General features: G+C 50.9%; 1 protein-coding gene across 1 annotated transcript in view; it reads left to right on the plus strand.

Annotated features, from left to right (window-relative positions):
- Nucleotides 1-26621, plus strand: part of Crtac1 (cartilage acidic protein 1) — a 142572-nt gene extending 115951 nt beyond the window's left edge. The window contains exons 7-15 of the mRNA XM_087907887.1: nt 4459-4604; nt 7045-7181; nt 10523-10605; nt 11400-11500; nt 11883-12051; nt 22119-22264; nt 23126-23168; nt 25397-25540; nt 25985-26621. Of these exons, the coding sequence (XP_087764013.1) occupies nt 4459-4604; nt 7045-7181; nt 10523-10605; nt 11400-11500; nt 11883-12051; nt 22119-22264; nt 23126-23168; nt 25397-25540; nt 25985-26103 (1088 nt within the window). The 3' untranslated portion in view covers nt 26104-26621. The remainder of the gene's footprint in view (nt 1-4458; nt 4605-7044; nt 7182-10522; nt 10606-11399; nt 11501-11882; nt 12052-22118; nt 22265-23125; nt 23169-25396; nt 25541-25984) is intronic.
- The last annotated feature ends 707 nt before the right edge of the window (nt 26622-27328 follow it).

The following is a 27328-nucleotide window of genomic DNA, read 5'->3' on the forward strand; positions in this document are numbered from 1 at the left end:
GGGGCTTGAACTCAGGTCAACAGTCTTGGCTGCTGGCACCTTTGCCTGCTTCCTCTTTTATCATAAACATTAAGTTTAATCCAACAATTTCTTTTAAAAAAAATTCTTCTCTCATACTATACATCCCAACTGTGGTTTCCCCTCCCTCCCTCCCTCCCATCCCCCCCCACACACACACATGCCTCCCCTCTCCCCCAGATCCACTACCCCTCTGTTTCCTGACAGAAAAGAACAGGGCTCTCAGGGTTATTAGTCAAACACAGCATAACAAGTTACAATAAGACTAGGCACAAACCTCATACCAGGGCTGTGTGAGGCAACCCAGTAGATGACAAGGGATCCCGAGGGCAGGAAGAGAGTCAGAGATACCCCTACTCCCACTGTTAGGAGTCCCACAAAAACGCTAAGCTAACATTCATAACATATTTGCAGAGGACCTAGGGTAGAGTTATACAGGCTCAATGATTGCTGCTTCAGTCTCTGTGAGCCCCTATTTGAGCCCTGCTTAGTTGGTTGTATGGGCTGTGTTCTCCTAATGTCCTTACCCCTCTGGCTCATACAATTTTCCATCTGCCTCCTCTTCCACAGGATTCACTAAGGTCCAAGGGAAGGGACCCAGTGGAGAGCTCCAATTTGGGATCTCTCTGAACCTAATGTTTGACTATGGGTCTCTGCGTCTGCTCCCATCAGCGGCTAGAGGAAGCCTCTCTGATGAAAGCTGGTCTAGGCACCAATCTATGAGTATAGCAGAATATCATTAGGAATCATTTATTCATTCTTTTCTACTCTAGATCTCTGGGCTGTCCAGTCTCCAGTTCGTAGTCATCCAGGTAGCACTGGGAATGGGCTTGCTCTCGTGGCATGGGCCGCAAATTAGACCAGCCGTTGTTAAAATTAGTTTGTTGTTTTGGGTTTTTTTATTATTTTGTTTTGTTTGGTGGCGGTGGTTGGTTGCTTTGTTTTGTTTGTTATTGGTTCAGTTTGGTTTGACTTTTTTTCCAGACAGTATTTCTCTGTGTAGCCCTAGCTGTCCTGGTACTCGGTTTGTAGTCTCGAACTCAGAGATCTGCTTGTCTCTGCCTCTCAAGTGCTGGGATTAAAGGTGTACACCACCAACCACCATGTCAAGAAGCTTTGCTAACTGTCTGACTGCTGCTAAGAGCTAGGAATGCTGGGGTGAGTAAGGCCGAGACCACCCCACAGTTAGAAAGGAAACAAACATCTACATGACCAGCTCTAATAAGGAGCAGGACGAAATGCAAACCAGCCAGTCATCATGGCTTCCATCTGTGCTTCCTTCCTGCCTGTGGTTGTCACCCATCCACCTCAGGACCTTTGCTTGTACCATTCCTTTTGTGGAATGCCCTCCCTCTTCTCTGAGGGACTTCCATGTGCCCTTCAACATCCTGCCCAGTGTCACCTCTGAGAAGCATTTTCCTGGCTTCCTCCTCTGCTTCCACTCCCCCTGGCAGGTGCCTGCCTCTCAGGTTCCTGTGTTGCCCTCGTGATTGTTTTGTGTGATCTATACAGACAGGGATTTGTACTGTCCTCTCTTGGCACCCAAGTGATGGCAGAATGAATACTTTATGAGAAGGTTGTGGATGTGGGGTGCCCTCTAGCCCCTTCCTAAGCCCTCATTTCCTCCCATATTGAGAAAGAATGACAGTTTCGATGCACCTCTTCCTTGGAACACAAGAAAGATGACTGAGGATCTGAACCCGTAGATCTTATGTCCCACCAGCTCTGCACACAGCAGCATCTAAGCCCCAAGCACGAGCCCATCCCTTCTCTCTGATACAAGAGTGTCTCCCCGTCCATCTTCCTGCTCAGGAGTCTCCACATGTGTGACTCCTGACCTCCCATCCCAGCTGAAACACCACCTACCCCTGCTGGTTGCCTGTCATCCTGCACCCAAGCCCCAGTGTCTCTCCTTCCCTGACATAATAGGGTATGGTCCTCTGGCCTGCCCTCTGCACCCATCCCCTGCTTGAGTTGTACTTGGCAGCAGCCGATCTCGCGGCTGAGAAATCACGGAATGAAGGGAAGGAGGTAGCACAGAAAACTGAGAGCGTTTGATAAGGTGTTAAGGAGATGGAAGCAGAGGTGAGCGAACAAGCTGGAGTGGGGAAGGTATCGGGCAGGAGGAGATGCGAGGTGCGAGGCCCGTAATTGAAAGTCAAAGTGATTGCAGGGGTTTAACAAGACATGTCAAGGGGGCATTCATCACCCAAACAGATGCTGCTGTGAAATGCAGCCTGGCACTGCTTAGTCCTGTGAAAAGGAACCAGCTCCTTGTCAAGGTGCCTCACAGATAGGAGAGAAATGGGCCAGCTCAGAAGGCCACCGACCCGATGCGTAAGCGAGGGAGTTTGCAGAGAATGTAATGGACTATCAGCCCTAGGGTTTGGGGACTGTCCCCAGTCCCTTCAACCCCACCCTCTCCAGTTGAGTAGCTGCCTCCTCTCCCATCACTGCTCAGCCCTGGGGCTTCCGGCCCTGCCCCTGCCCTGTGATAACACCTTGCTTCCAAGACTCTCAGAGTCCCCACCCCTGCCTTCTCCTGACCCCCATTCTCAGGATCACCCTGTTTGCAGCAGTCTGGAGTCTGCCCGCCACCTCTGTTCTATTGTTCTACTACCTTGTACCCAGGGCAACCTGCAGCTCTTTGTCCTTTGAAAGTGTCACCTTTGCTTAGCTCTGCACCTGGGCCAGGAGCAGACAGATCTGCCTCTACGCCCAGGCTGTGCCGACTCCCTTCTAGCATGGGCTCCTGCTCGGTGGGTGGCGAAAGTGAGTGGCCAGGCGCCTCCCTTCCTGTGCTCGCGGGTCCTCTGTGGGTTCTCTGTCATGGTTGCTCTGTTTCCTCTGCTGTCACTAGCATCCCCAGTTTGCCTGCTGTCAAATTATTTATGTCTCTTCATTCATTCAGCAAGTACTTACTGAGTGCTGCCACGCAACCACAGGCACCGAGGTAGACCTGAGGCACACGGGACCCACCAGGGTGTGGCTGATCTCGGGGGAGTGGGGCAGGTGAAGAGGCCAGACCCCAAGCAAGGAGACCCCCGAAAGGATAACACCAGGAAGGGGAAGATTAGAAAGATGAGGAGGAGGGCCAGTGGGAGGGGCTGGGACTGCATTTTTGTCTTCTTTATTAATCCGTTAGTTAATATAGAAGACAGTGAGTTTTACTGTGATGTCTTCATTCATGCTTTGTTCTTCGTCACCTCCACGCTGCCCTTCCCATCATCATCCTTGCTGTCCCCTCACTTTCAAATTGTCCCTTTCTGCTTTCATGTCACAGATATTCTATTGCCTTTTCCTAGCCACTTCTCCCTGCACCTTTAGGCCTCTTCCTTCAAAAGCCTCTTTCAACTTTCACGTCAGGTTCTGTGTATATGTATATTGGCCTTTGTGTGTGTGTGTGTGTGTGTGTGTGTGTGTGTGTGTGTGTGTGTAGTGTGTGTGTAAGTAAACCTGGAGTTCTCTCAGCTGGGCGGTGGTAGTGCACGCCTTTAATCCCAGTACTTGGGAGGCAGAGGTAGGCAAATCTCTGTGAGTTTGAGGCCAGTCTGGTCTACAAGAGCTAGTTCCAGGACAGGCTCCAAAACTACAGAGAAACCCTGTCTCGAAAAACTTAAAAAAAAAAAAAACTGGAGTTTACAGTTCACATATTCAAGAAAGCATGAGCCAGGTGGTGATGGCACACACCTTTATTCCCAGCGCTAGAGAGGCAGGTGAATCTCTGTGAGTTCGAGGCCAGCCTGGTCTACAAAGTAAATTCCAGAACAGACAGGGCTACACAGAAACCCTGTCTCAAAAAAAACATAGCCCTGGCTCAAAAAAACAAACAAAAAACCATGCAATGTTTGTTTTCCTGAGCCTGGCTTGTGTTGTGGGCACAGGCCATGGAAGGCTCCCTAAGAGAGGGACCAGGGAGGCGTCTGGAGAAGAGACACCGGAGCAAAGATCTGAAACATAGGAAGAACTTGGTTCACTTAGCGGATGGAAGGACTATGGTAACCAGAGCTTAGCAAGTCAAGGAGTCAGTACAACACAACCAAGACAGATAAGGGCCCAGTAAGCCAGAGCCTGCGATCCCTGGGCAGACATTTGAACCTGGCTCAAAGTACTGTGAACCATCGCGAGAGTTAAGCAAAGAGGGACAAGATCAACTTAATGTCTCCCTGTGGCCATGTGACAGTGGTGGGAAAGGCTTTGGTCCCACAGAATGCCCATCACTCTCCTTCTGGACCATGATGCCCTGAGCTGAGTCCAGGTGGCGTGCAAGTGGATGGCTGTGCTCCTTTCTGTTCCCATGGGAACATCTGAACTCCGCTGTGCCTCCCCATCTTCCCGAAAGAACAGGGACTGTAAGAGGATCACCTCTTGTTGCTGGAGGTGAACATTTATGGAATACGCCAGGGATAGCACCCTGAAGCTCCTGCCTCTCCTCCCCAGGTGTAGATGACCCTCATCAGCATGGACGAGGTGTGGCCCTGGCAGACTTCAACCGTGATGGCAAAGTGGACATCGTCTACGGCAACTGGAATGGCCCACACCGCCTCTATCTGCAGATGAGTGCTCACGGGAAGGTCCGATTTAGGGTAAGAACATCCAGGTGCTGCATGGCGGCTGGGCAGACCATAAGAGATGGAAACCTGCTTTGTGCCTCCTTGGGCCTCTCCAGAGCTGGGGGTGGGGTCCCAAGAAAGGTGACATGCAGGGTCAAGGACATCAGACTCAGCCACGTGCAGGTTTTCAGGCCGAGAGCAGAGAATAAATGGCTGCAGAGAAAGAGGAGTCTCCAAGGCATCCTACAGGAACCCTGTCAGGGAAATTGTTGTCAGTCTTTGGCAACCCAGTTCCTTGGGTTTCCCAGGAACATGGTAGAATTCATGGTTCATGGTAGAATGATGGGAGAGAAAAGAAGTTGAGGCCAGGGAGCTCCCAGGTTGTCCCTAAAGTCAAATAAAGGGTAAGGATAACCACACGCACACACCCTTGTCCCCCTGCCTGCGCTGTGGGCAGAATATAATGTCAAGTGTTCTCCCCGAGGGCTGCTGGGTGAGAGTGATGAGCTTGAATCTGGGGCTTTCCCAGCAGATGACAGAGTATGGATTTGATGAAGCCAATATCGAGAAATCAGATTAGGGCTTGGTAAATAATAATAATAATCATAATAGAAAATGGAAGGTTATGGTATTCCAAATTTGTGAACACAGAGAATTATCCAGGATCCCCAAACTCTGTGTGACCATGAAGAGGCCCCACCCAAAGTGTTCTCAGTGCTCCCTTCCCTGCTGAGACTCTAGATCATCTGGAGAAGAGGACTCTTGCCTAGAACTCAGGACATTGATCCTGGAATTCTGAGCAAGTTCCTTTTTTGTCCCACATTCTAGCCCAGACTCACAGAAGAAATGATTTTGCCCTCCCTGTCCCGGCATATTTGACGATGTCTGGGAACATTTTGAACTGTCCCAACTGGGAAAGGACAAAAGCCAGCAAGGTTGCTGCAGACACCGCACAACACACAGGACAGTTCCCATTATAAAATTATCAACTTCGTGGCTCACAGTACAAAGGCTTCAGATGTCCTGCGCTGAGGTTAGAGAACATGCTGGCCTTCTGAGGCCCCTGCACAGCACAATAACAATAATAACAAATGTCCCATTTATCACGTGCCACCCACGTACCAGGATCCCTGATAAGAGCTTTACATAGATTATCTCGAAACCCAGGCATGCAGAGGGGCAACCCCAGGGGGGCTGTGTAAGTTTCCATTTCTACAGGATCGATGGAGCAGTAATGAGTTAGAGATTCTCAGGTCTCCTTGTTCCCCAGCTCTGAAGACCCTGCTCAGCCCACCCTGACCAGCCAGCCAGGCTCTTAATCAACCTCATTACGGTGCTGATGAGGACTGTCACCCTCTCCTGACTCCAGGAGCAAGCATCTCTGCAGCTGAGCCGAGAAAGCTGCTTTCTGTGGTTCCAAAGCAGGCTATCGAAGGAGAGGAGGGCAGGGCCTGGCCCAAGGGCAGGGGCTCCCAGAGAACCAGCTCAGCCCTTCCCAGCTCTCTTCACCTACACAGTGAAATTTGGACAGCCACTGAATGTCTTTAAGGGACAACCTATACACAATGGGAGTATTCTGCCCAGAAACAAAAGGCCATCTGCACAGCTCTTCTTCCATTTCAGAGGCAAATCCCACACCTAGGACGCCGTGCCAGGCCCTCTCAAGACTGCCAGCGCTTGTGGGGAGGGTTCCCAGCTTGGCTGTCTTGGGTCCAGAGTTTCCCCAGAAGTCCTGGGGAAATGATAATGACACTCCTTCAAATCGTGCCTCAAATAAAATCCCAAGACTCCCAAGAATCAGAATGAGGAAGTAGGAGCAATGACAGGCATTGCTCCTCTATAGGTCTGGCTTTGCATGGGGCTGGTGACAAGGTTGAGGCATCACAGATTACCAGCGATCTGTTTTCTGGCCACTCTGTTATGTGCACCTGACATAGCAGGCCTCACAGTGTAGGATGCTGCTATCCCCCTGCCAGTGAGATCCAGCCCAAGCGTTCAGTGACCTCCCGAAGGTCAAGCCAGTGCCGGGGCTGGAGTCAAAAGCAGGTGGTTCCTAGGGCCTTTCTGGCTTCTGGTCCAGCACTCGAGAAGGAAGGTCAGAATCTTCGGTATGTAGCTCTGGCTCTGGTCCCATTGTTGGCGATCACCAACTCAAGGCTCAGTTATCCCATCTGTAAAGTGGACCGCTGACGTCAGGCCGCTCAGGGTCCTGGCAGGAGGGCTGAGTGTGGTTGGGACCAGGAACCATCTCAGAGCTCCCTGCGTGAGCTGGTGTGAGCTGCAGCTGTTACTCCGCCTTCCGTGTTCTGCAGGCAGTCTGAAGTCTGTGCCATCCCATGGGTCACCACTCCAGGTCATAAGAGAGGGGACATAACAGAGAGGCTGGGTTTCCTCCATGCATAGTCACACAGTAGAGGGGCGTGGGCTTGTTGCCACCCTCCTATCTTCTGACCCTCAGCACTCTCTCCTCCAGGACATCGCTTCCCCCAAGTTCTCGATGCCCTCCCCGGTCCGAACTGTCATTGTTGCCGACTTCGACAACGACCAGGAACTGGAAATCTTCTTCAACAACATCGCCTACCGCAGCTCGGCAGCCAATCGCCTCTTCCGGTACTGTATTCAGGCCATGGGGCTGGATTCCAAGGGCCAGAGAAACTGTGCCCAGGGGAGGATAGGCCTTGGTCAGGAAAGAGATCAGAGGGGAGGACAGAAACCAAGCAAGATAGAGAGAGAACCCTGAGTTAGCCGTCAGCCCTCGCTGTGGTCCAGATAGGCCCCAACTCCATCCCCACGAGGTAGAACCACTCCCACAGCCACAGAAAGGCTCCAGGGGCAAGTCTGTTGGGTAAACCTGGACTAAGCAAAAGGGATCCGGCTTGTTTGCCAGAGATTTCTGAGCACCTATAACAGAACCACTGAGCATTTCACCATTCCAAAAGATGGACCGAGTGTTCAAATAGATTTGGCCCCAGGACACATCTTTCAGAGATGTTTCTCAGAGACTGGCTGCTCTGTAGAGCATTTGGGGGGAACACTGGAAGAGATGGTTAAGTGTAGTTGGACCCTTTCATTGGGACTTCTGGCTCCCCACTAATGACACAGAAACTTATTATTAATTATAAAAGCTCGGCCATTATATAATATATAAAAGTTTGGCTTGTTGCTAACTAGCTCTTACAACTTAAATTAACCCATTTTTATTGATCTACGTATTGCCACGTGGCTCATGGCTTTGCCTGTCCTCCAGCATGTCCTGCTCCCTTTGCATCTCCTGGCAACCCCACCTTTCATCTTCCCAGTGTCCTCTCTGTCCCAAAAATCCTGCCTAGCTATAGGTCATTCCGCTTTTTATTAAACCAATCCAAGTGATACATCTTCACAGTGTACAAAAAGATCATTCCTCAACAGTTAAGGTAGAGAACAGAGAGAAAATCTCAGAGTCCTCTAGCACTTGAGCATCATTCTAAAGAGAAAGGGACAAATTTCCAAGGTGACACATCTTGTGGGGACTGGAGGGATCTTTCAAGGGCTTGTGTAGAGTCTTAGGGCCCACTTCAGACATCCAGGCCAAATCTCAAGGGTTGAGGCCCAGGATGTGGTATGCCCAGCATAGCAGCAGGCACAGGGCCATTCTTATCACACAGACATTTGAAAGCACTGTGGGGACAAACCTCACATGGTCTGGGATGTCGCTAAGACACGCTGGGTGAGGAGAGAAGGTGGAGCAAAGGTCCTGGAGCCAGGAAATAGGTCAGGTCACCTGCTTGGCTCTCCATGTCCCTATTCCCTCTCTCAGGGGGGCTCAACTATTAATAAAAGGCGCAAGCTGTGACTAAGCATGTTTTAAAATATAATTATTAACCAAGCATCAATCCTGACTGGATGTAATCACCCCCTGAAGGCACCAGATTTACTAATTAGGTGCCTTGCAAAAAGCTTATTCACAACTTCTAGATTAATTGCAGAAGATCAATTGCTCGTTAACAGAGATGCTGCCTTCCTTCTCTGGCTAATAAAGTGTCACTTGCCAGGGCCCTGAGCAGCGGCTTGGCTAGGGCTCGGGTTCTGTAGCCCAAGAACCGAGGGACCTTTCTGCCTGTCCACCTTCCTGGCCTGTTCCAACCTCCCAGCTTCCCATGCTGCCCAAGAAAGGCTAGCCCTGGACTGTTAGTGGACAGTCGCCAAATGGTCACCCCCTGGGGCAGAGTTCGCTTCCACTCAGGGGCAACAGAAGCCACTGTCTAGGTACACAGCTGGGCCTCAAGTCCCAGAGGCAGATGGCTGGGTCCTGAGCACACAGCTTGAGGGCTGCAGCTGGGATGATTGCTCAACTGGCAGCTTGAAAGTTTAACCCTCACTTGCCCCGTACTGTGCCAGCTTGTTACCATCACTGAAGGGACCAGTCCCTGGCGCTCTGTCCCTCCTGCAACATGCCTGGACACTGGGGACCCAAAGCCTCATGGTCCTTTAATGATGCTTCAAGCAACATTTCACCCAAACCAGATCCAAGCCCCAGTGAGAGGAGCCCATGATGGCCATGCAAGCATGGACTCTCCCAGGCCTAGTGGGGTGCGGGCTGCCTCCCACATATGCATCGAAATACCTCTGGTCTGGTCTCAAGTCCAGTACCACTTTCTCGTCTTGTGGGGCTTTCTGTGCCCACCACAGTCCTCCCCTGGTCTCTAGTCCAGCATAGCAACTTGCTGAAATGCCAGTCTGGCCATTTCCCTCTTCCCTTTGCCACCCTTTGCGTCCGCCCAGCTGCAGCAGAGCCTGTAGCCCACAAATAGTCAACAGGACAGTGTGAGTCTACAAGCTGAAGAGTCTCACCCCTAGCAGATGTGTGTATGCCCATGTGTGCGTGTGCACAGCACCCTTCCCAGGTACACTGTGTGCCACCCACGTGTACACATGGACGTGCTCAACCTAGATGCCCTAGGTGAATGGAGGATGCGTCACGGGCATCTGTACAGCCCTGCAAGTGCCTGAACTTCTGCAGCGGTCCGCATCCAGTCACCACAGGCAGCTTTTGGGACACAGTGTGGTTTGAGCAGACCGTATGGTTAGGAGAGGAGTACAAGTTCCTCCCGCCCCAGGCTCCTCCCATGCTCCTCACCCAGCCAGGGCAGAGGATCCACAGCTGCAGAATTCAACAAATAGTTGAATTAAGAGAGGCTAGTTAATAGTTGAAGTAAGAGAGGCTAGAGAGGAAAGCTCACACTGCTGTCGGCCACATAACTCTTCATATGGAGAGGGCAAGACATGGAGAGAGTCTCAGAAGTGCTCAGGGACAAGACTGAGTATTCCAAATACACAGAAAAACTCTCACAACATAAAGGGACCCTTCTTATTTGCCTCAGGAATTCATTCCAACTCCCCCACAGACTTGTGCTTGGAGCTGACCTGGGAGATAGGCCCTGTGTTCAGTGCTGTGAGAGAAGCCAAGATGGCTAATACAAGGTCCCGGCCTACAGCAAGCTCATAGACCTGGGCAGTGTTACCATGGGCAGAAAGTAATAAAGACAGCAGAGGCGGCAGGGATGGCTTTCAGCAGGGCAGCCAGTCAGTGGAGGGCGAGCGGGCAAGTGGGCTGAGGCGGGAGAACCTGCAGAGAGTTAATCCCTCAGCAACATCCAGAGCTATGGAACCCAGCATCCTTTGGAGGAGCATGAAGATCAGTTGAAGGTAGCTGTGCCTCTGCCCTTCTCCATCCATCACCTGCCCCTCCCGAGGCTGTCTATAATTCATCTATTGGAGAAGGAAAAATCAATGTTTACCCACATAAATTAAAACACAAGAAGGGAACAGCCATCGTGAAGTCAGAGGCTGTGAGAGAGAGAAAGTCCATGGGCATCAGAGCACAGTGAAGGGGCTACTCAAGGGACATGGCTGGGCCGGTAGGTCTAGGGAGCCCACAGAACCTTGGTAGAACAAGTCTGTCTTTTCTACAGTGTTATACGCAGGGAGCATGGAGACCCCCTCATCGAGGAGCTCAATCCTGGTGATGCCCTAGAGCCTGAAGGCAGGGGTACAGGTAAGGCCCCTGACCCAGCTCAGCACAATCCATACCCTCCGGCAGAGAGGAGCAAGAAGTCAGGCAGCCAGGGTATACCTGCCACCCTGAGATCCCAGAGTAGGATGGGAATGGAGGAGAGCCATGGGTCTAAAGGCAGGAGTCAGGTAAGGAGACCACCCCTCCTTCCATCCCCAGGCCTGCTGGGGGAGGAGCAGGATTCGTGGGGAGGCTGCTGTTTCTCTGGCCATGCCTTGCTGTGTAGAGATGGGAAGGTTGAGGGATGAGTTCCCCTCTGTTCCCTGGCAGGCATCCTGGGTCTGACCCCTCCCCTCCTGGCAATCAGCCAGATAAAGAGCACTTGTGTGGGAATCCTAGGACCCAGGTCTGTAGTTACTTTATTCTCTGGGTTTTGTTTTCCACAAAATGAGAGTGTCTGCCTTTCTCACCTCTTTGGGTTGTAGAGAGAACCAAAAATAGACCATGCCTATACAAACACTAGAGAAGGGGAAAAACAGAAACAAAGCCCACTGTGTAAATAAAGAGGTATATCATTCAAACCACAAGAAAAGCAGGTAGTAGCTTGCACCTATCCCATTCATGAACATTCAGGGAAAGGAAGTAAAGCTTGTCTGTGAATTCCTGTCTTGAGCTGGATGATGGACAGGAGAGTGATGGGCCTGCAGCCCTGTTCCTGCCCCAGCCTGTTTGTTCTCTCTTTTTGCCTTTCACACTCATGGTTATCATCACTACACCAGGGAGCCCCTCCTCCCCCTTAGTCTAGCGGCTAGAGGTGAAATCTGCCTTGTTTGTAGGGGGCGTGGTGACGGACTTCGATGGAGATGGGATGCTGGACCTCATCTTGTCACATGGAGAGTCCATGGCTCAGCCACTGTCTGTCTTCCGGGGAAATCAGGTGTGCACCCACCTCAGGGCCCTTAGCTCCCAGCCTGGTGTGCTCTCAGTGGCCCATGAAGGCAAGGAACCTGGGCTTGCTAGCCAGCATGATGGGAAGCGGGAACTGGAAAGCCTTGGACCGGAAGCCCATACGTTCCCAGCCCGAAGTACCATATCCAAAAGAATTCCCTGCTCAACCCTCTGCCTTCTGCCACGGGAACTTCTTGGCCTCAAATTTTGCCCCACAGTCGTTTGGCTTCCCCCTTCCTGCAGCCCACATTCCTCTCCCTTTTCTCTGCACCAACTCTCCTCCTTCTCCCCTCCTCCTTCTCTCCTCCTTCTCTTCCCTCCACCCTGCTCTATGCCAACCCAGCTGATGCCCACTACCTTCCTTCCCCCAGGGCTTCAGCAACAACTGGTTACGTGTGGTGCCCCGCACCCGGTTTGGCGCCTTCGCCAGGGGTGCCAAGGTTGTACTCTACACCAAGAAGAGTGGGGCGCACCTACGGATCATTGATGGAGGCTCCGGGTACCTGTGTGAGATGGAGCCTGTAGCACATTTTGGCCTGGGTGAGTCAGGGCCCATGGGAATAGTAGAAGATTCTGCAATTAAGTCTTGCAATGTGCAGTGAGATTCAACTTCGCTATGGCATCACAGTGGATGCTGAGTGTGAGTCTGTGCTCAGAAGAAAGGAATGCGGAGAAGGTTGCCCCTCGCCTGCAGGAGCCCCCAACCTAGGGCCTTTGTGGATTTAGCTCACCTTGGGGACAGAGTACATAATTCTCCTTCTGCCCAGGACATAGCCTTTTTCACAAACTGATCCCCACCAAATATGTTCGTAGCAGCTGCCCCTTGACCTGATTGAACTAGCTCAGTATTTTGGGTGCTGATGACTTTCTTGGATAGAAGGCTTAGAGCCCTAAGTTTTCAATGGGCACAAAGTCACCCTAAGGGTGAACGCTGGATCTTGGTGGAGGACAGGATTCTAAAAAAAAAAAAAAAAAACTGTCCTTTTGTGTGTCTAAAAGCTGCAGTCTCCACACTCCCCAGAAGCAAATCAACAGCATGCCCCTGGCACTGCTGAACTATACTACCCACCTCTTAGAATACCCCAAAAGTATGCTGCGAGGGGCTGGGCAGCCTCCAGACACAGGAGAAGATGACTCTCTCACTACTGTGGGGCATAAACTCCCATTCTGAAAATGGCATGGTAGATCATAGTTTTAGCTGTGTATTTATTCTTAGTGGGGGGGGGCATTCATGCATGTGGGGATCAGAGGACATGTTGTGGAGTTAATTGTCTCTTCCACCTGTATGTGGGTCCCAGGGATTGAACTCATGTCACCAGGCTTGCATGGCAAGTGCCTCTACCTGCTGAGTCATCTCACGGGCCTGAATGCTTGGTAGATTCTTTTTTTTTATTTTTCCATTCAAATATTTACACTTCCTTCCCTCCTCCCAATCCCCTCCCGCTCCCCGACTCACCCTCTTCCCTTCCCCCTCCCTGCTTGAGAGAGGGCAGGGAATCCTGCCCTGTGGGAAGTCCAAGGCCCTCCCCACTACATCCAGGCCTAGGGAGCTGTGCATCCATATAGACTAGGGTCCCAAAAAACCAGAATATGCTGTAAAAACAAGTCACAGTGCCTTTATCAATGGCTTCTCAGTCAGCTACCCTTGTCAGCCACATTCAGAGAGTCTGGTTTGATCTGAATGAACATGCTCATTCAGACCCGGTTCAGCTGGATTTGGTGAGCTTCCATTAGAACAGACACATTGCCTCAGTTGGTGGACCAACCCCTCATGGTCCTGACTTCCTTGCTCATCTTCTCCCTCCTTCAACTGGACCTTGGGAGCTCAGTCCCTTGCTCTGATGAGGGTCTCTGTCTCTATCTCCATCCATCACTGGACAAAGATTCTATGGTGATATTCCAGCCTATACTGAAGAGGATGTGGAGTAAGGGGAATACTCATCCATTGCTGGTGGGAATGCAAACTTGTACAACCACTTTGGAAATCAGTGTGGCGGTTTCTCAGGAAATTGGAAATCAACCTACCTCAGGATCCAGCAATACCACTCTTGGGAATATACCCAAGAGATGCCCAATCATACTACAAAATTATCTGTTCAGCTATGTTCATAGCAGCATTATTTGTAATAGCCAGAACCTGGAAACAACCTAGATGCCCCTCAATGGAAGAATGGATAAAGAAAATGTGGAATATATACGCATTAGAATACTACTCAGTGGGGAAAAAAATGACATCTTGAATTTTGCATGCAAATGGATGGAAATAGATTCTTTTAAAAAAGAAAAGCTATGCTGGTTGGTGGTGATGCACACCTTTAATCCCGGCACTCAAGGGACAGAGGCAGGCAGATCTCTGTGAGTTTGAGGCCAGCCTAGTCTACAGAGCAAGTTCCAGGACAGCCAGGGATACACAGAGAAAAGAGAAACTCTGTCTCAAAAAATAAAGAAAGAAAGACAGAGAGAAAGAGAGAGGGAGGAGGAAGAGAGAGGAGGAGAGAAAAGGAAGGAAGGAAGAAAGGAAGGAAGGGAAAGAAAGAAAGAGAGAGAGAGAGAGAGAGAAGGAAGGAAGGAAGGAAGGAAGGAAGGAAGGAAGGAAGGAAGGAAGGAAGGAAAGAAAGAAAGAAAGAAAGAAAGAAAGAAAGAAAGAAAGAAAGAAAGAAAGAAAGAAAGAAACTATTAGGTATGCCCCAACTGTTACAGAGCTCCTTGATCCATCCTGGGGTTTCATGCCAACATAAGTTAAAAAGATCTTACTTTGAAAGGGCATTGAGTTGTTCAGTATGCCAAGGACACATCCTCAGTTGGCAGCACGGTGTCCTGCAGAGTGTTGGCTGTTCCCTTTGTGACTGTCCCCACTGCCCAGGTCCCAATAGAGTACCATAATGTATATTACTGGATGTAACGATGTGGGCTGGAAGGAGTAGGGCACATTCAAGTCCTTGGTTCAGTTTCTACTTTAATGTCTCTTGTTTTTCATATAATGAGGCCAAAAATTACAAATGCCATCACCAGAATTTGGGGGGGAGTCTCTAATATCCCTAACTATGTATCTCAGAAAAGCAAAAAATAGACACACAAAGATCTTTGCACTTTTGTTCATAGTGTTATGTTTGAGAGCTAAAAACCAGAAACAATGGCCCAATGGTGATGGCACACACCTTTAATCCTGGCACTCAGGAGGCAGAGGCAGGCGGATCTCTGAGTGTGAGGCCAGCCTGGTCTACAGAGTGAGTTCTGGGACAGCCAGGGATACACAGAGAAACCCTGTATCAACAAACAAAGCAAAACAAAACAAAAACAGAAGCAAAGGAAACTTGCCTTGTTTGATACTGCAGAATGTGATTTGACAATAAGAGGGATTCGGTGAGTAAAGAAGTCTTTTTGTCAAAGTCACCTTCCCCAAATGGCCACGTCATAGAGCTGAAGATGGGCAGTTCAGGTTAGAGGTTGTGAAGGGCAGGTAAACCACAAGGGGCATCTCCACAGCGATGGGCAGTGAGTGTCTCAGTGGCAGTGGCTACATGAATCTAATGTGTGGTTCATGACAAGGAACTGTTCACACACCTGTTCCCATGGCAAGGCCCTGATTTCTGTGCGGTACGACCATGAAGCAAGCCATAGGTACTGGGGCAGCTACCTACTTGAAGCCATAGGCACTGGGATAGCCACCTACATGGATCCCTGTGCGCTGTCTTCACAACCCTGCTAGCTCTCCAGTTACATCAAAATAAACTGTTTTTAAAAACATGGAGGTTATAGGGAGATGTGAAAATTCTTCAGGGAGCATGCAGGGATCACAATTAATGGGAAAAAGACTGCGGAGCATTGAGGAAGAGGTGGGCCACAAGTCAAAGCATTTGAGCCAAAGATTGCCCAGCTTTCACCAGATGCTTTCCTGTGTGCTACCGCCTTGTGAGGTGATATGATTTTAATATAAAAAGATTAGACAGTATGTTCTCTAATCAATAAATATTTAGAAGCATTAATATTAAGCACACATCGTATGTGCACAAAGGAAAAAAAAAACAAGGAAAAAAATACCAAGAGCGTAAACCATTCCATCTGAGTGACGAGATTACTTCAGGAACTCTGCGTATGCTGGACACAGTGCTGGGCACCCAGTTCTTATGAACTCATCCTCACGAGTACCCTCAGGTGGGCATTGCTAACTCCATCTTGCAAATGGGAAACTGTGGATCCAAATGTTAAGGGAAGCCTGCCCATCAGCTCATGATTCTCAAATGGCAGAGGTGGGATTCAAACTCAGGTTTGTATTTTCTACCATATGTTCTAGTATATGTGTGCGCCTTCTGGTTTTTATAGGGAACACATAATATTTATGTAGTCTGAGAAAGAAGCAATAAATATTTAGGGCACCCAGAGCCTAGTTATATGAGCCTGTTCCCTGGCTTGGATGGGTGAGCCTGAGGGTGGGGCATCTGTCACTCCTAGGACAGCCATTTGCTATGCTGGCCCTAAGGGTACAAGCTGACTTTTAAACATGGAGTTCTCCCTCTTGCAAATTAACAGTAGCCGACACCTACAGCATGCTCCAGCGTGCAGGGCTCTGCCCAAATTCTTCATCCAGTTCTCCTGGGAACTGGATGAATTATGAACCACAGTCTCTACTTTACAGGCCAGAACGCTGAGGTGATGTTTAAACACACTGACCAATTCACAGCTCCAGAAGGTGGGGATGGGCTGGCTTTGGAGCCCTCCTTAGAAACTGAGTTGCTGGGCTTGGTGACTCCCCACCCCCCGCGGCTTCTCTGTCTCTTTCTTCCTGATGCGAGTATCCCCTCCGCTTATAGGTATCCTGAAAGGCCATTCAAGCACCAAGATGGTCGCTGTGGTTTCAAAGTTTAAGTGTTTATCAGCTAGATGTGAGCCCCGCTGAACAGAAGGAAATGGAGGCTCCCAGAATAGAGCAACAGAGCTGGGCTGAGGCCGTCTGGCCCCACAGCCTGTGGACTGGCTCTGCTGTTTTGTGTATTAGGGGGCATCTCTGGGTCCTTTCCTCTCCAGAATCTGTCACCACCAGGAGAAGAGCCTGCTTCCTCAACTAGGCAGCATGCAGGGTCATTTGATGAGATCCAGGGTGCTCAGGAGTAAACGAGCACCCAATGTAGCACACACTACATCTGGTCAGGGGCCCCTCCTGAAAGCAGCCCTCAATACTGGGCAAAAAATGGGATTTGCTGTTGGTTTGAACCAAATTGCTGCAAGGGTCCCCACCCTGCCCCTATCAGGCTTCTCTTTTGTAGGGCTCCCTTTCCAGAGGGACACTGGACGGACGCCTGGTCTCAGGAACAGACCCTTGCTAGTTGTCTGAGATCAACAGTGACCCTCAGACATCAGAGCAGCTCCGTGGCCCAGACCAGAAAACTAAACAGTGGACCAGGAGAAACCTAAACAGTGGACCAGGCCAGCTCCATCCCTGCCTCTTCAGGACCCCATAGCATCCCAGCAGGTTCTTAACGGGCTGAGCATAGTTGTCCTTCCTGACTTATGGGGAGCCAGCAACACGACAGAGCACAGAGGAGAAGGCAGAGAGGGAGACAGTGGGGAAACCAGGTGTCGGGAATGACTGCGGAAAACGGAAAACGAGCAAAGGAAGAGAAACAGGGCAGAAGCAGAAGGCAAGAGAGGCAGAGATGTGGGGAAAGAGACAGGAAGAAATGCTGCTGCCAGTCTGCTGGACAGACTCAGGAAGTCTCATGCATCCTGCACTAACGTGGAGCCTTGAGAAGATGGATCAAGGGAAATCATTCTTGCCCTGAACGGCTTTGCCAAGTGAGGAGAATAGGAGGAGAGCTAGCAAAATAGTAGGAACCTAGAAGCGGGGGCGGACATGGGAGAGGCAGGGCTGAGAGCATTCCAGAGGCCAGGCTAGCAAGAACCAAGGCCCAGTGGTGGGAGTACTCAATTGGAGGGATAGGAGCAGTGTTTGGAAAGTGGGAGCTGGGGAAGTCTCCAGGGGAGGCTAGACAGGGCCTGATGGACAGAGGGGGGCGTCCTGGCAGGTTCAGGGAAGCCAGAGCTGAGGCGAGAAGATGTGTGCAGGGCAGCAGCCCCACGACTCATGTTCTTAGAGTCCTCTTAAAACACTTCTCAAACATTTCTCTTGATTGTGAGAACAATGTGTATTGATTATAGGAAAGCGAGACAATACAACAAATCATAAAAAGAAGTAAAAATCACCCGCGATCTCATCACAGTGCTTGGAATGTTAAGTAAAGAACAAAACAACAAACAAACATTTCCTCATTCACTCAATTCAGTTCACGTTCACTGAACACCTACTAGCTGCCCGGCAGTATCTGGATCAAGGGCCTTGCCTTGAGCACCTCTGTATTCTAGTGGGAAGGGAAGCATGGGAGCCATGATGAGCGGAATAGACAGGCGAAATAGACCATGTGAAGACTGCATTAGGTGCCACAAAGAAAGAAAATGCCAAGCAGGGGAAGGGGGTTAGGAGTGGGGAGGAAGAGGGACAAGCAGCAGCTTCCAGCTAGGAGGCCAAGCTCCTAATCAGCCATTACCCCATGCAGTACACACAGGGGCGCATTTAAGATGCACACGCTACTTAGCTTTGTTTCTTTAAAAAAAAAAAAAATGATGGCATTTCCTCCACTTGCTCTTTTCCTCCCCTGCACAGTAAAAGCCGGGCCATCCCTCCAAGTCTGTGCACATCTCTTTTATTTTCCACCAGAGCCGCAGAGTATTTCGCTGTGTGGCAGCATTCATAATTTATTTACCAAGTCCCCTGTTGATGGACAGCTAGATTGTTTCCAGGTCTGTGCAGTTGGAGGCGCGAAGGGGGCTGTCTAGGCCACGTGTTCAAGAAAGGTCTGCCCTGGGGTTCTGTGGGACCAAGAAGCAGAGTAGAGGGCGAGGCTGTGTTCAGGACCCAGATCTGGAGGGGAGAGGGCTGCAAGAAGCCCTCATGGCATACACTTCCAGCCCAAGCTCAGCAACCCTGCTCCCTGGTGGTTCTCGCTCCATGAATCACTCCCCGCTGCTTCTCTCTGATGTTGCTGCAAGGTGTGGGGAGCTGGTGTTAACACAGAGGTGAGTACACATGTATGCATACCACGTCAGCCCTTCCGGTCAGACTCCAGACTGCACTGGCTGAGGCACACCTGCCTGCAGTTACCTCTCTGAATGCTCCAGGCCTTACTAAGATGGTGCAAGAGCAATAAGGACAGGAGAGTCAGACCTTACTCTCCTCCTCCCTAGAAACCTAAGCTGTGTTGCACCAGGAAGCAAAAATCTCAGGAACTTTCCTAGCCTTGTTCTCCAGGAGTCCCCTGAGGACCCACTCAGCTATGCAGGGCTTTATGGGTCTTGCTCCTCCTCAGCAGACCCTGCCCTCACTCCGGGGAACCCTAACCACATTCTGCAGTTCCTGGGCAGCTGCCCTGGCTGGTCCCTACCCCTCCTGGGTATAGACCACCTGCTGGCTTCATAAATAACCCTTTCTGTTCATGGTGCTGAATATTGCCCACCCAGCTACTGAATCTCCTGGGTGCCAGTGGGCTGAACAACTGTACAGCCAAACCCAGCAGATAAAAATAAGGACTGCTAACCCACTTGGCCCCCAGTGCCCCCGCTGGAGTCACCCACTCAAGCTCTCCCAACCCCACGCATGGATACCACCCCGCCCCCATCCCCACACTCCTTCCCTTCAGTTAATTGTTTACAAGTGACTCAGAGCTGCCTCCAAACCGGCTGGTGCTCATTTAGGGAAGGAAAATTCAGTGGCCCACATAAAAATGGCTTTATTGAAGTGCAAAAATATTCCACCAACTGGATTCCCACCATCTGCTTTGCTTGTAATTCTGAAAAGCACAATGCCACGAGGCTCCCTGGCCTTTGTCCTTTCAAAGCTGCCAGAGGCAACTCCCTGCTGTTCCTGACCTACACCTAGGGCTCTGCTGGGTAATGGCCCCACCCAGACAGACCTCTCTCCGTACAGAAGCCTGGCAGTGTGGCTGCCTCACCTCAGAGGCAGGGAGCCAGGCCCTGCAGTTGTACAGCCTTAGGAACACTGGAGACACCTGGCCAGCAGCCTGGAGCCAAGGAATCTAGCTAACCTATCCAAGGATCTGAGTCTGGGTTTCAGCACTAGCTCAGATGTCCCCCAAGTCACCCCCTACCTTGCCAAGCCTCAGCATCTAAATCCAGAGAATGGGCATGAAATGCTCACCTTGCAGGTGCAAAGTCTCCAAGGTCTCCCCTAGGTTCCCACCTCCCCACCCCCCACCCAATAGCATCCTTCCACTCTGCTTCCCCAACTTTGAACTTCTGCATCTTCAAACACAACTTGCGTTTTCACACGGGTGGCCTTACCAAGCTCTCTCCCCTGCCTTGAATACTTTTCTTCTCTGCCACACAAAACCATTCCCTGCCGTCCCACCACCATTCCCACCGTCCCCACCATCCCCGCCGTCATCCCCACCGAGTGGACCAGTCCCATCACAACCCCTCCCTCACTTGTTACAGCCTCACCTCGCTCATTAATCTCATAGCAACTGGCTCTCTCCCACTTGCTTGGGTTCTCTTCATTCATGCTGAATTCTAGATCCCTGCCCAACATTTGCTATATGAGGGTCACTGCCACTGCATAAGGGAAGGGCAGTATAACAAAAGCGGAGCAGACAGGGGCTCTGGGGTCACAAGGCCTTAGGTGAGTGACTGGGTGATTTCCCTAGCCCCTCCAGGTCTCAGTGTTCTCCAAGATGAAGATTATGTAGACACCACCTTCCACATGGGAGGAACTGGTGTGTTCACACCATGAAGCATTTGGTCTGGTCTGGGTATGCTGACAGTGTTCAGTATTACTACTGACCTGTCTAAGAGCTGATGCGGCCAATAGTCATCAGTGGGGCAGTATTCAGACTCCAGGGGAGAAATGCTGTGCTTCTCTAGACAGTGGGGTTTTGAGCCTGCACCCCTAAGTTTCAGACAAAGAACCTGAGTCCCAGGAAGGATGGCTTATTCATCTCACAGCCCCTCCCCAGTATTCAGGGAGAGAGAACCTGGTCCAGAGCCACATGCCCCATGGGGGCTGCAAATTTGAGTCTATGAATATTCCTCAACTCTTTGAGTTATTTGTGGCTTCAGTCAGGCTGCAAAATGTATTCATGAAGCTGTTCTGTCGGCATAGGTGAGAAACACTTGCTTTTGTCTCCTTTTTTTAATGGAAAATGTTTGCTTTTCTCATGTGCCACTTAATTTGGGCACTGCACACCCTAAAAAACGCCAAATTCGTGGGCCTCACGATTCGGCTTCAAAACAGAAAATCTATACTTGGCCCTCTTGAGTCTCTCTCCCACCCCTGCTTTAGGAGTCAGGATAGAAGTCAGCAGTCAGGCTCCTGAGGAGCCCCCCCCTAACTAGACAGAAGCTGGGGCCGACCCACCCAGAGGATCTATGGGAGGAGCGAGGCTGCAGGCACAAGTCCCGTCCTCTGAGCTCTCCATGGCTGCCTGGGTGCTCGCCCTTGGGTGTGGTGAGCACTGCCTGCCTTCCCTGATAACCTAAGAAAGGCCCACAGGTGAGGCCTTTCACCCCCACCCCCACCCACATCATCACTCTTAGCCAGATCTTGCCACAGGCTGGCTTGCTTCCTTAGGCAGGAGCTGGGCATACCTTGACAGTGCCTGAACACCTGACCAATCTTCCCAGCCCAGTTTTTGCCACTGATACAGCATGCTGCTCTCAGGATGTGCGTGACAAACTCACAAGGGACACTGTCCGAGCTTCCTGGGTATCTTCTGTAAGGATCACAGATCTGCAGAGCGACCTTTCTCTACCCCCATCTTTCCTGGGTTTTTATTTACAGCTCAGCTCAAGTGCTCCTCCCCAGGAGTTTGTCCCGGACCACTGAACAGACCTTGGCCAGTCCCCGGGTCTTTTTGTCACAAAGCTTGGCACTATCTAACACAATTTATTTGTTCATCTGTTTGCTTGCCTCCCAAGATGGAGAGGGAAACCCATGAGGGGACATTCCCAGCGACAAAAAAAAAAAAAAAAAAAAAAAAAAGGCAGGCTTGGCTCCTAGCAGAACTCCATCAATAGAAATAACAGAGGCATGTTCAGAAGGGCACAGAGAGTTGTCTGCAGAGCTAGGACTTGTCCCCAGGACTCCCAGCCACCTGGCCCTCATCATGTTCTTTCAGCTTATCAAGCAAGTGACAGCCAGGATCTGAACCCCTGGCTCTAAAGTCAGCCTGCTTACCATTACAGCTCCCCGAATTCAACCTTCTGCTGCCTGGCCTGTTGGCTAGAATAAGTTCAACTCAACAGCATCATGTGGCTGTTGAGTTGTAAATTAATTTCAATTAAGTAAAATGTTAAATTCAGTTCTTCGGTCACTCTTATCCTGCATGTGGCCAGGGGCTAGTGAACTGGACAAGGCCGACACCAGGCCTCTCCATCACTGCACAGTGGTCGATTGGACGGTCTGGCCCCGAGGAGGAGCTTCCTCAAATCTATCTTACTCATCCCCACGGCCCTGGGAAGAGTGCATTAGCTACTATCTCTGTTAGCACTCCAAGAGGCCCTCTCTCCTCTGCTCCTGACCCCTCTCCTTCCTCCAACAGGAAGAGATGAAGCCAGCAGTGTGGAGGTGACATGGCCAGACGGCAAGATGGTGAGCCGCAGTGTGGCCAGCGGGGAGATGAACTCAGTGTTGGAGATCCTCTACCCCCAGGATGAGGACAAACTTCAGGAAACAGCCCCACTAGAGGTGGGCCAGGACCTTTGAGCCTAAGAGTCAATATGTGTGTGTGTGTGTGTGTGTGTGTGTGTGTGTATGTGTGTGTGTGTATGTGTGTGTATGTGTGTGTGTATGTGTATGTGTGTGTATGTGTGTATGTGTGTGTATGTGTGTGTATGTGTGTGTGTATGTGTGTGTGCGCGTATGTGTGTATGTGTGTATGTGTGTGTGTGTGTGTGTGTATGTGTGTATGTGTGTATGTATATGCAGCACCACCACCTATTACCCTAGGGGTGAATCTGTGGACTCGCTCTCTAGAACAGGAGAGATGATGGCTCCACTTGTATTTTGCAACCTGCCGTACCCACATCTCTTCAGCTTCTCACAGAATTCTAGAGGGTTGGCAGGGCAGCGGGGTTTGCACCCATTTCACAGGGGAGGAAACCAGAGGCCCAGAGAGTGAAGCCAAGGCCAGCTAAGATTGCATAGCCAGTTGTGCGGTGGGTTGAGAACCAATCCCTAGTCTCCTACTGCCCTTGTCTTTCTTGAATACCTGAAGAGACCTCCTATTGTCCTTGGATGAGGCTCAGACCATAAACTAGGATCCTTGAGGGTACAGTCCTGGTCCAGCTTCAGGTCTATCTCAGGTACATAGATCTCAAACACAGGGAGAGTTTAAATGACATGCTCTTGCCCTCCACCTCAACAACATCTCCATACTTAGTGTAAGGCAAAATAAGAGGGGGGGAGGGAGGGGCTGCCCTCAGGCTCAGGCTAAGAGCGTCTCTCAGAGTGTAATCAGGGTGACAGCTGCTCTGTGGCTGTGACAAGGAGGGGACCTGAGATGAGGCCTCTCAACTCACAAGTGTCTCTGCTTCTGCCACCTTGCAGTGCGGACAAGGATTCTCCCAGCAGGACAATGGCCATTGCATGGGTGAGTCGCCTATAGGCATCAGAGGACGGGGCAGAGGCTGGGATCTTCCTGGGGACTCTCAGCCTGACCTACCAAGACCCAAGACACAGACAGGGGCTAGAAAGATAGGGAGAGGAAGGTGCCATCGGTCCTTAGAGATCCAGGCACCAAGACAGTCACCCCATACCTCACCAAGGTGAGAGTGACTTTAGCAACTGCAGGCTGACTCATCCCGCTGCTGGGCATTGGCAGTCCCTGCCTGCCATGAATAGCAGGAGAGCAAACCTGCGGATGGCACACGTGCCACACAGACACTCAGACGGTGATGGATAAGCCTCACCCTGCCAGAAGCAGAGCAGAAACATTCTACAGCCAGCATGAGGAGCAATCAGCCAGGAGGCTGAGAGACCCATGGAGGCAGAGCTGACTGTAGGAGGCATTCGGGCACAACAGGGTGTGGACTGTGATCACCGTGTAGACAGGAGACTGCAGCCAGGTACAGTCCAGGAGAGGCTGGTAGCTTCCAGATGCCAGGACAGTGAGGGTCTCATGACTTTCTCAAGTCTCCCAATTACTCTATGAGGGGAGCAGTCTAGCAGCCCAGGGTCCATAAGATGTCCAACCCAAAGCTTTACATCTTGATTTGTAACGAGGACTCAGGGTGTGGATTCTTTCTTCCTCAGACCCAGAGAAAACAGACACTGCCCGCTCTTATGGAGCTCACAGCCAGTAAATAGAGTGGTCTGCGTACGAACAGCTGCCGACCATATATGTGGGGCCAGGGATGGCATGCGCAGGGAGGCGCCAAGGGAGGGTGTTGAGCTATCTGGGGTAGATCCCAGGTGACAGACAGAGAAATTGAGGTCAGTCTGGGACAGCCAGTGAAAGAGGATCAGTGTGCCCATGGGGGATACGGCCTGGGCACACGACTACAGAATGAAGTATAGGTGCTTAGGGGAAGACTGACTCCCCATACTGTCCGTGTGCCACTCTGGTCACATGATAAATGAACAACACAGGCACATAAAACTTTGGAGTCTTCTCTACATGCTGAGAGGACCCTTTGAGATCACTGGCCCGGCAACTCTTCCTTTCTGTCACCCAGAAGGTCCCCTACATGGTACTAAAGCACCGTGTCCGGCTCTGGGGATGCAGTGTAGTTCCTTACCTGAGGGCTTCGCATTCTGGTGGAGGGGTCAGACCTCAGACACAGGACTTCGTGGTGTGAGAAAGTGGTTTAGGGACCCTGTCAGCAAGGTGCAGCCCGGGGACTGTCTGAGCAGAGAAGTCAGAAAGAGCCACTGGTGAGGGGCTTGTAAGTCAAGACCACAGGATTAGAAGGACCAGCCCCAGAAGGAGCCGAGGGGAGAACATGGGCCAAGGGCACAAGCTTGTCACAGATATGTCAGAGGTGCCGTCATGGTTGAGATGAGGTGGAGGGTAGCACAGGTCAAGGAGGGGCTTGAGGATCCCAGAAGGAGTCTGGACTTTGTTCTTAGGCCCTTGGGAGCTAGGCAGGAGAGTGACCTGATGGGATTCACGTTTTGAAAAGATCACTCTGGCTGCTGAATTGCAGGCTGGATTGAAGGGAAGCCTGGAAGCCAGGAGGCCAGTAAGGCAGTCACTGCAGACATCCAGGCAAGAGACCGTGGGGGCTGGGCATAGGGTGGTGGCAGTGAGGGAGGTGGACAGATGAGAGGCCTGCTTTGGGGTAGAGCGGATTGCGCCCTGGGGTGAGGAAACGGGAGGCTGGGGAGATAAGTCTGATTTCTGCTGGTGTGGCTGAGCAGTTGGTGGTGGCATTGACAGAGCTGTGGACGATGGAGAGGGGACAGAAGAGGCTTAGGGGCTGAGGGAAATCAGCGTTCCATTTTGGAAATGATCAGTCTGAGGTGTGTATTAGACATCCAGGTGGAATTGCTATGGAGGCCATTGGTGATTGGATTCACGAGTGTGGAGCCCAAAGGAGAGGTTATGGCTGGAGGCAGGAAGTTTACAGTCGTCCACATTGAAAGAGTTTATCTAGAAAAAATGTGATCTATAGAAAGGACCCAGGATGAAGCAGCCTGAGAGCTCCCAATATGCAGGGTTCAAGGACAGGAGGAGCTATCCAAGGGCACTGAAGTAGAGAGGCAGGCCCAGCAAGGAAAAGGGACATACCTGGGATCACAGGGCAGGCAGACAGACAGATCCTAAGCTAGGACACACTGCCCACCTCTCCCTGGTGAGTGGCTCCCCTTGCCTTGCAGACACCAATGAATGCATCCAGTTCCCATTCGTATGCCCTCGAGACAAGCCCGTGTGTGTCAACACCTATGGAAGCTACAGGTGCCGGACCAATAAGAGATGCAATCGGGGTTATGAGCCCAATGAAGACGGCACAGCCTGTGTGGGTAAGTGGAACTCTGGCCATATTCCGTAGCAAAGGAAACATGCCTTGTCACGGGGAGTGCAGGGGTCTCTGGGTGGGCTCCAGACCATGGTCCTCTTAGCCCCTGCTTCCCTTGGATTAATAGAGGCTCCTAGACTCACATTAGTTCCCCAGGCAAGACCATGTCAGGCTTAGAGAGGCCCCCTTCACTACTGCCCCATCTGAAGGGCCCCGGGGTGCTGTGTCCTGGTTCGGTGGTTATCACTCCCCTCACATCTCCTAAGGCAAGTGTTCTGGCCTGGCGGTCAGCCTGTGTTCTCATAGCTGGGGGGGGGGGGGGGGAAGTAGCTCCTCCATGTGACCTTTGGCAGAATTTCTGAACTGGTGTTTGTCTTACCTCCTTCCTCCCAACCAACCTTTTTCTCTTCCCCCATTTTCTGCCTCCCCACCCTTTCGTTTTTTGCAGCTCAAGTGGCCTTTTTAGGTGGGTATTCTTCGGCGGCCTTTAGACTCTCTGAGCCTCTCTCTCAAGCCTCATATCTTTCGCTAGGCCTTGGACTTTGCCTTCAGTTATATGCACTTTAAATTCCATCAATAAAGGAAAAAAAAAACAAAACTCACAACCTTTGTGGAAAACTATATCTCTCCTGCTGCCTACCTCTCTCCACACCCAATAGATTCTGCCATGTGCTCCTTCGAGTGGACAGTGGGGGCGGCCATCTTTGAGAAGGGAAGTTTGGGAAATACTGGCGCGACCCTAATTGTTTGTGAAGCCTTTCTTTGCATGTTTTCTAAGAAAACAGAAAAGGAAAGTGTCTCCTCTACCCCATCCCTCGTTCCTTCCGAAGAACCAGGACAGTCCAGTCATTTCTGTATCTTTGTGAGCATCTTATTTTGCCTTTAACAAAGATGGCTCCCAGGCGGTTGCTTGCTCAGTTGATTCAGTGATGTATCATGTGCCTGCTCCTTTGGCCTGTGCTGTTGCTGCTTTGTACAACCTGATTTCCTATGATTATGAAAGCCTTATTGCGTTGGTGGTGGTGATGGGAAGGGGAAGGGTGGCCCTTTGGGGCTGTTGATAAAAATGCTTAAGTTTGAACGTGCCAAGTCTTCCAGCCTCTTTTCTGGAGAAATTATGCCAATAAACTCTTTGCTGCATATTAGCGCCTAGCTAGTGGGGACGGGGTGCCTAAGCGAGAACTTGCTGGTTGGAAAGCTGAATTCGCTGGACCACTTCCACCAGGAGGGACATAAAAACAAGCCACGGCCTAAGGGGAGCACCAGGTCCTGGCACCAGCCGTGAGGCTGGGTGAGTGAAGCAGCATTGCACTTGGAGGACCAGGCAAGGCATGTGGGGTGGGCAAAGGGCAGACCCAGGAGCAGTGTCCTGGGCGGTTCACTTGCGGGCATTCACTTCTCCACTCTGGGTCTCCATTCCCTTTTCATAAGTGGCAAGAGAGTTGGGTCAGTATATCCATTCACCTCCTTTCCTCCCCAGCTCCTCCCTGTGTGACCGGACATAGGTGTGGCTAATCTCCAACAGTCCTGGTTTTCAGAAAGAACTTAACCACCCAGCTTTTGCAATATGCTTAGGAGCCTGGAGGCGCCTGGAGCCAGAGCACCCTTTCGGGGTGATGTAATACCACAGCACATGCTCTCCACCAGCTCTGGTAGTGAGGGCACATTGTAAATCACAGATATATTCTTCATGGGGGGAAAAAAGTTGCTTGAAGATATAATAAAATCATGCTTAAGAATGCAGCAAGCCTTTTAAAAACATATTTAGCAAAAAAACTACCAGTTTCTGATA

The sequence above is a fragment of the Myodes glareolus genome, chromosome 7 (assembly GCF_982192425.1).
Source record: "Myodes glareolus chromosome 7, mMyoGla1.1, whole genome shotgun sequence".
Taxonomy (NCBI): Eukaryota; Metazoa; Chordata; class Mammalia; order Rodentia; family Cricetidae; genus Myodes; species Myodes glareolus.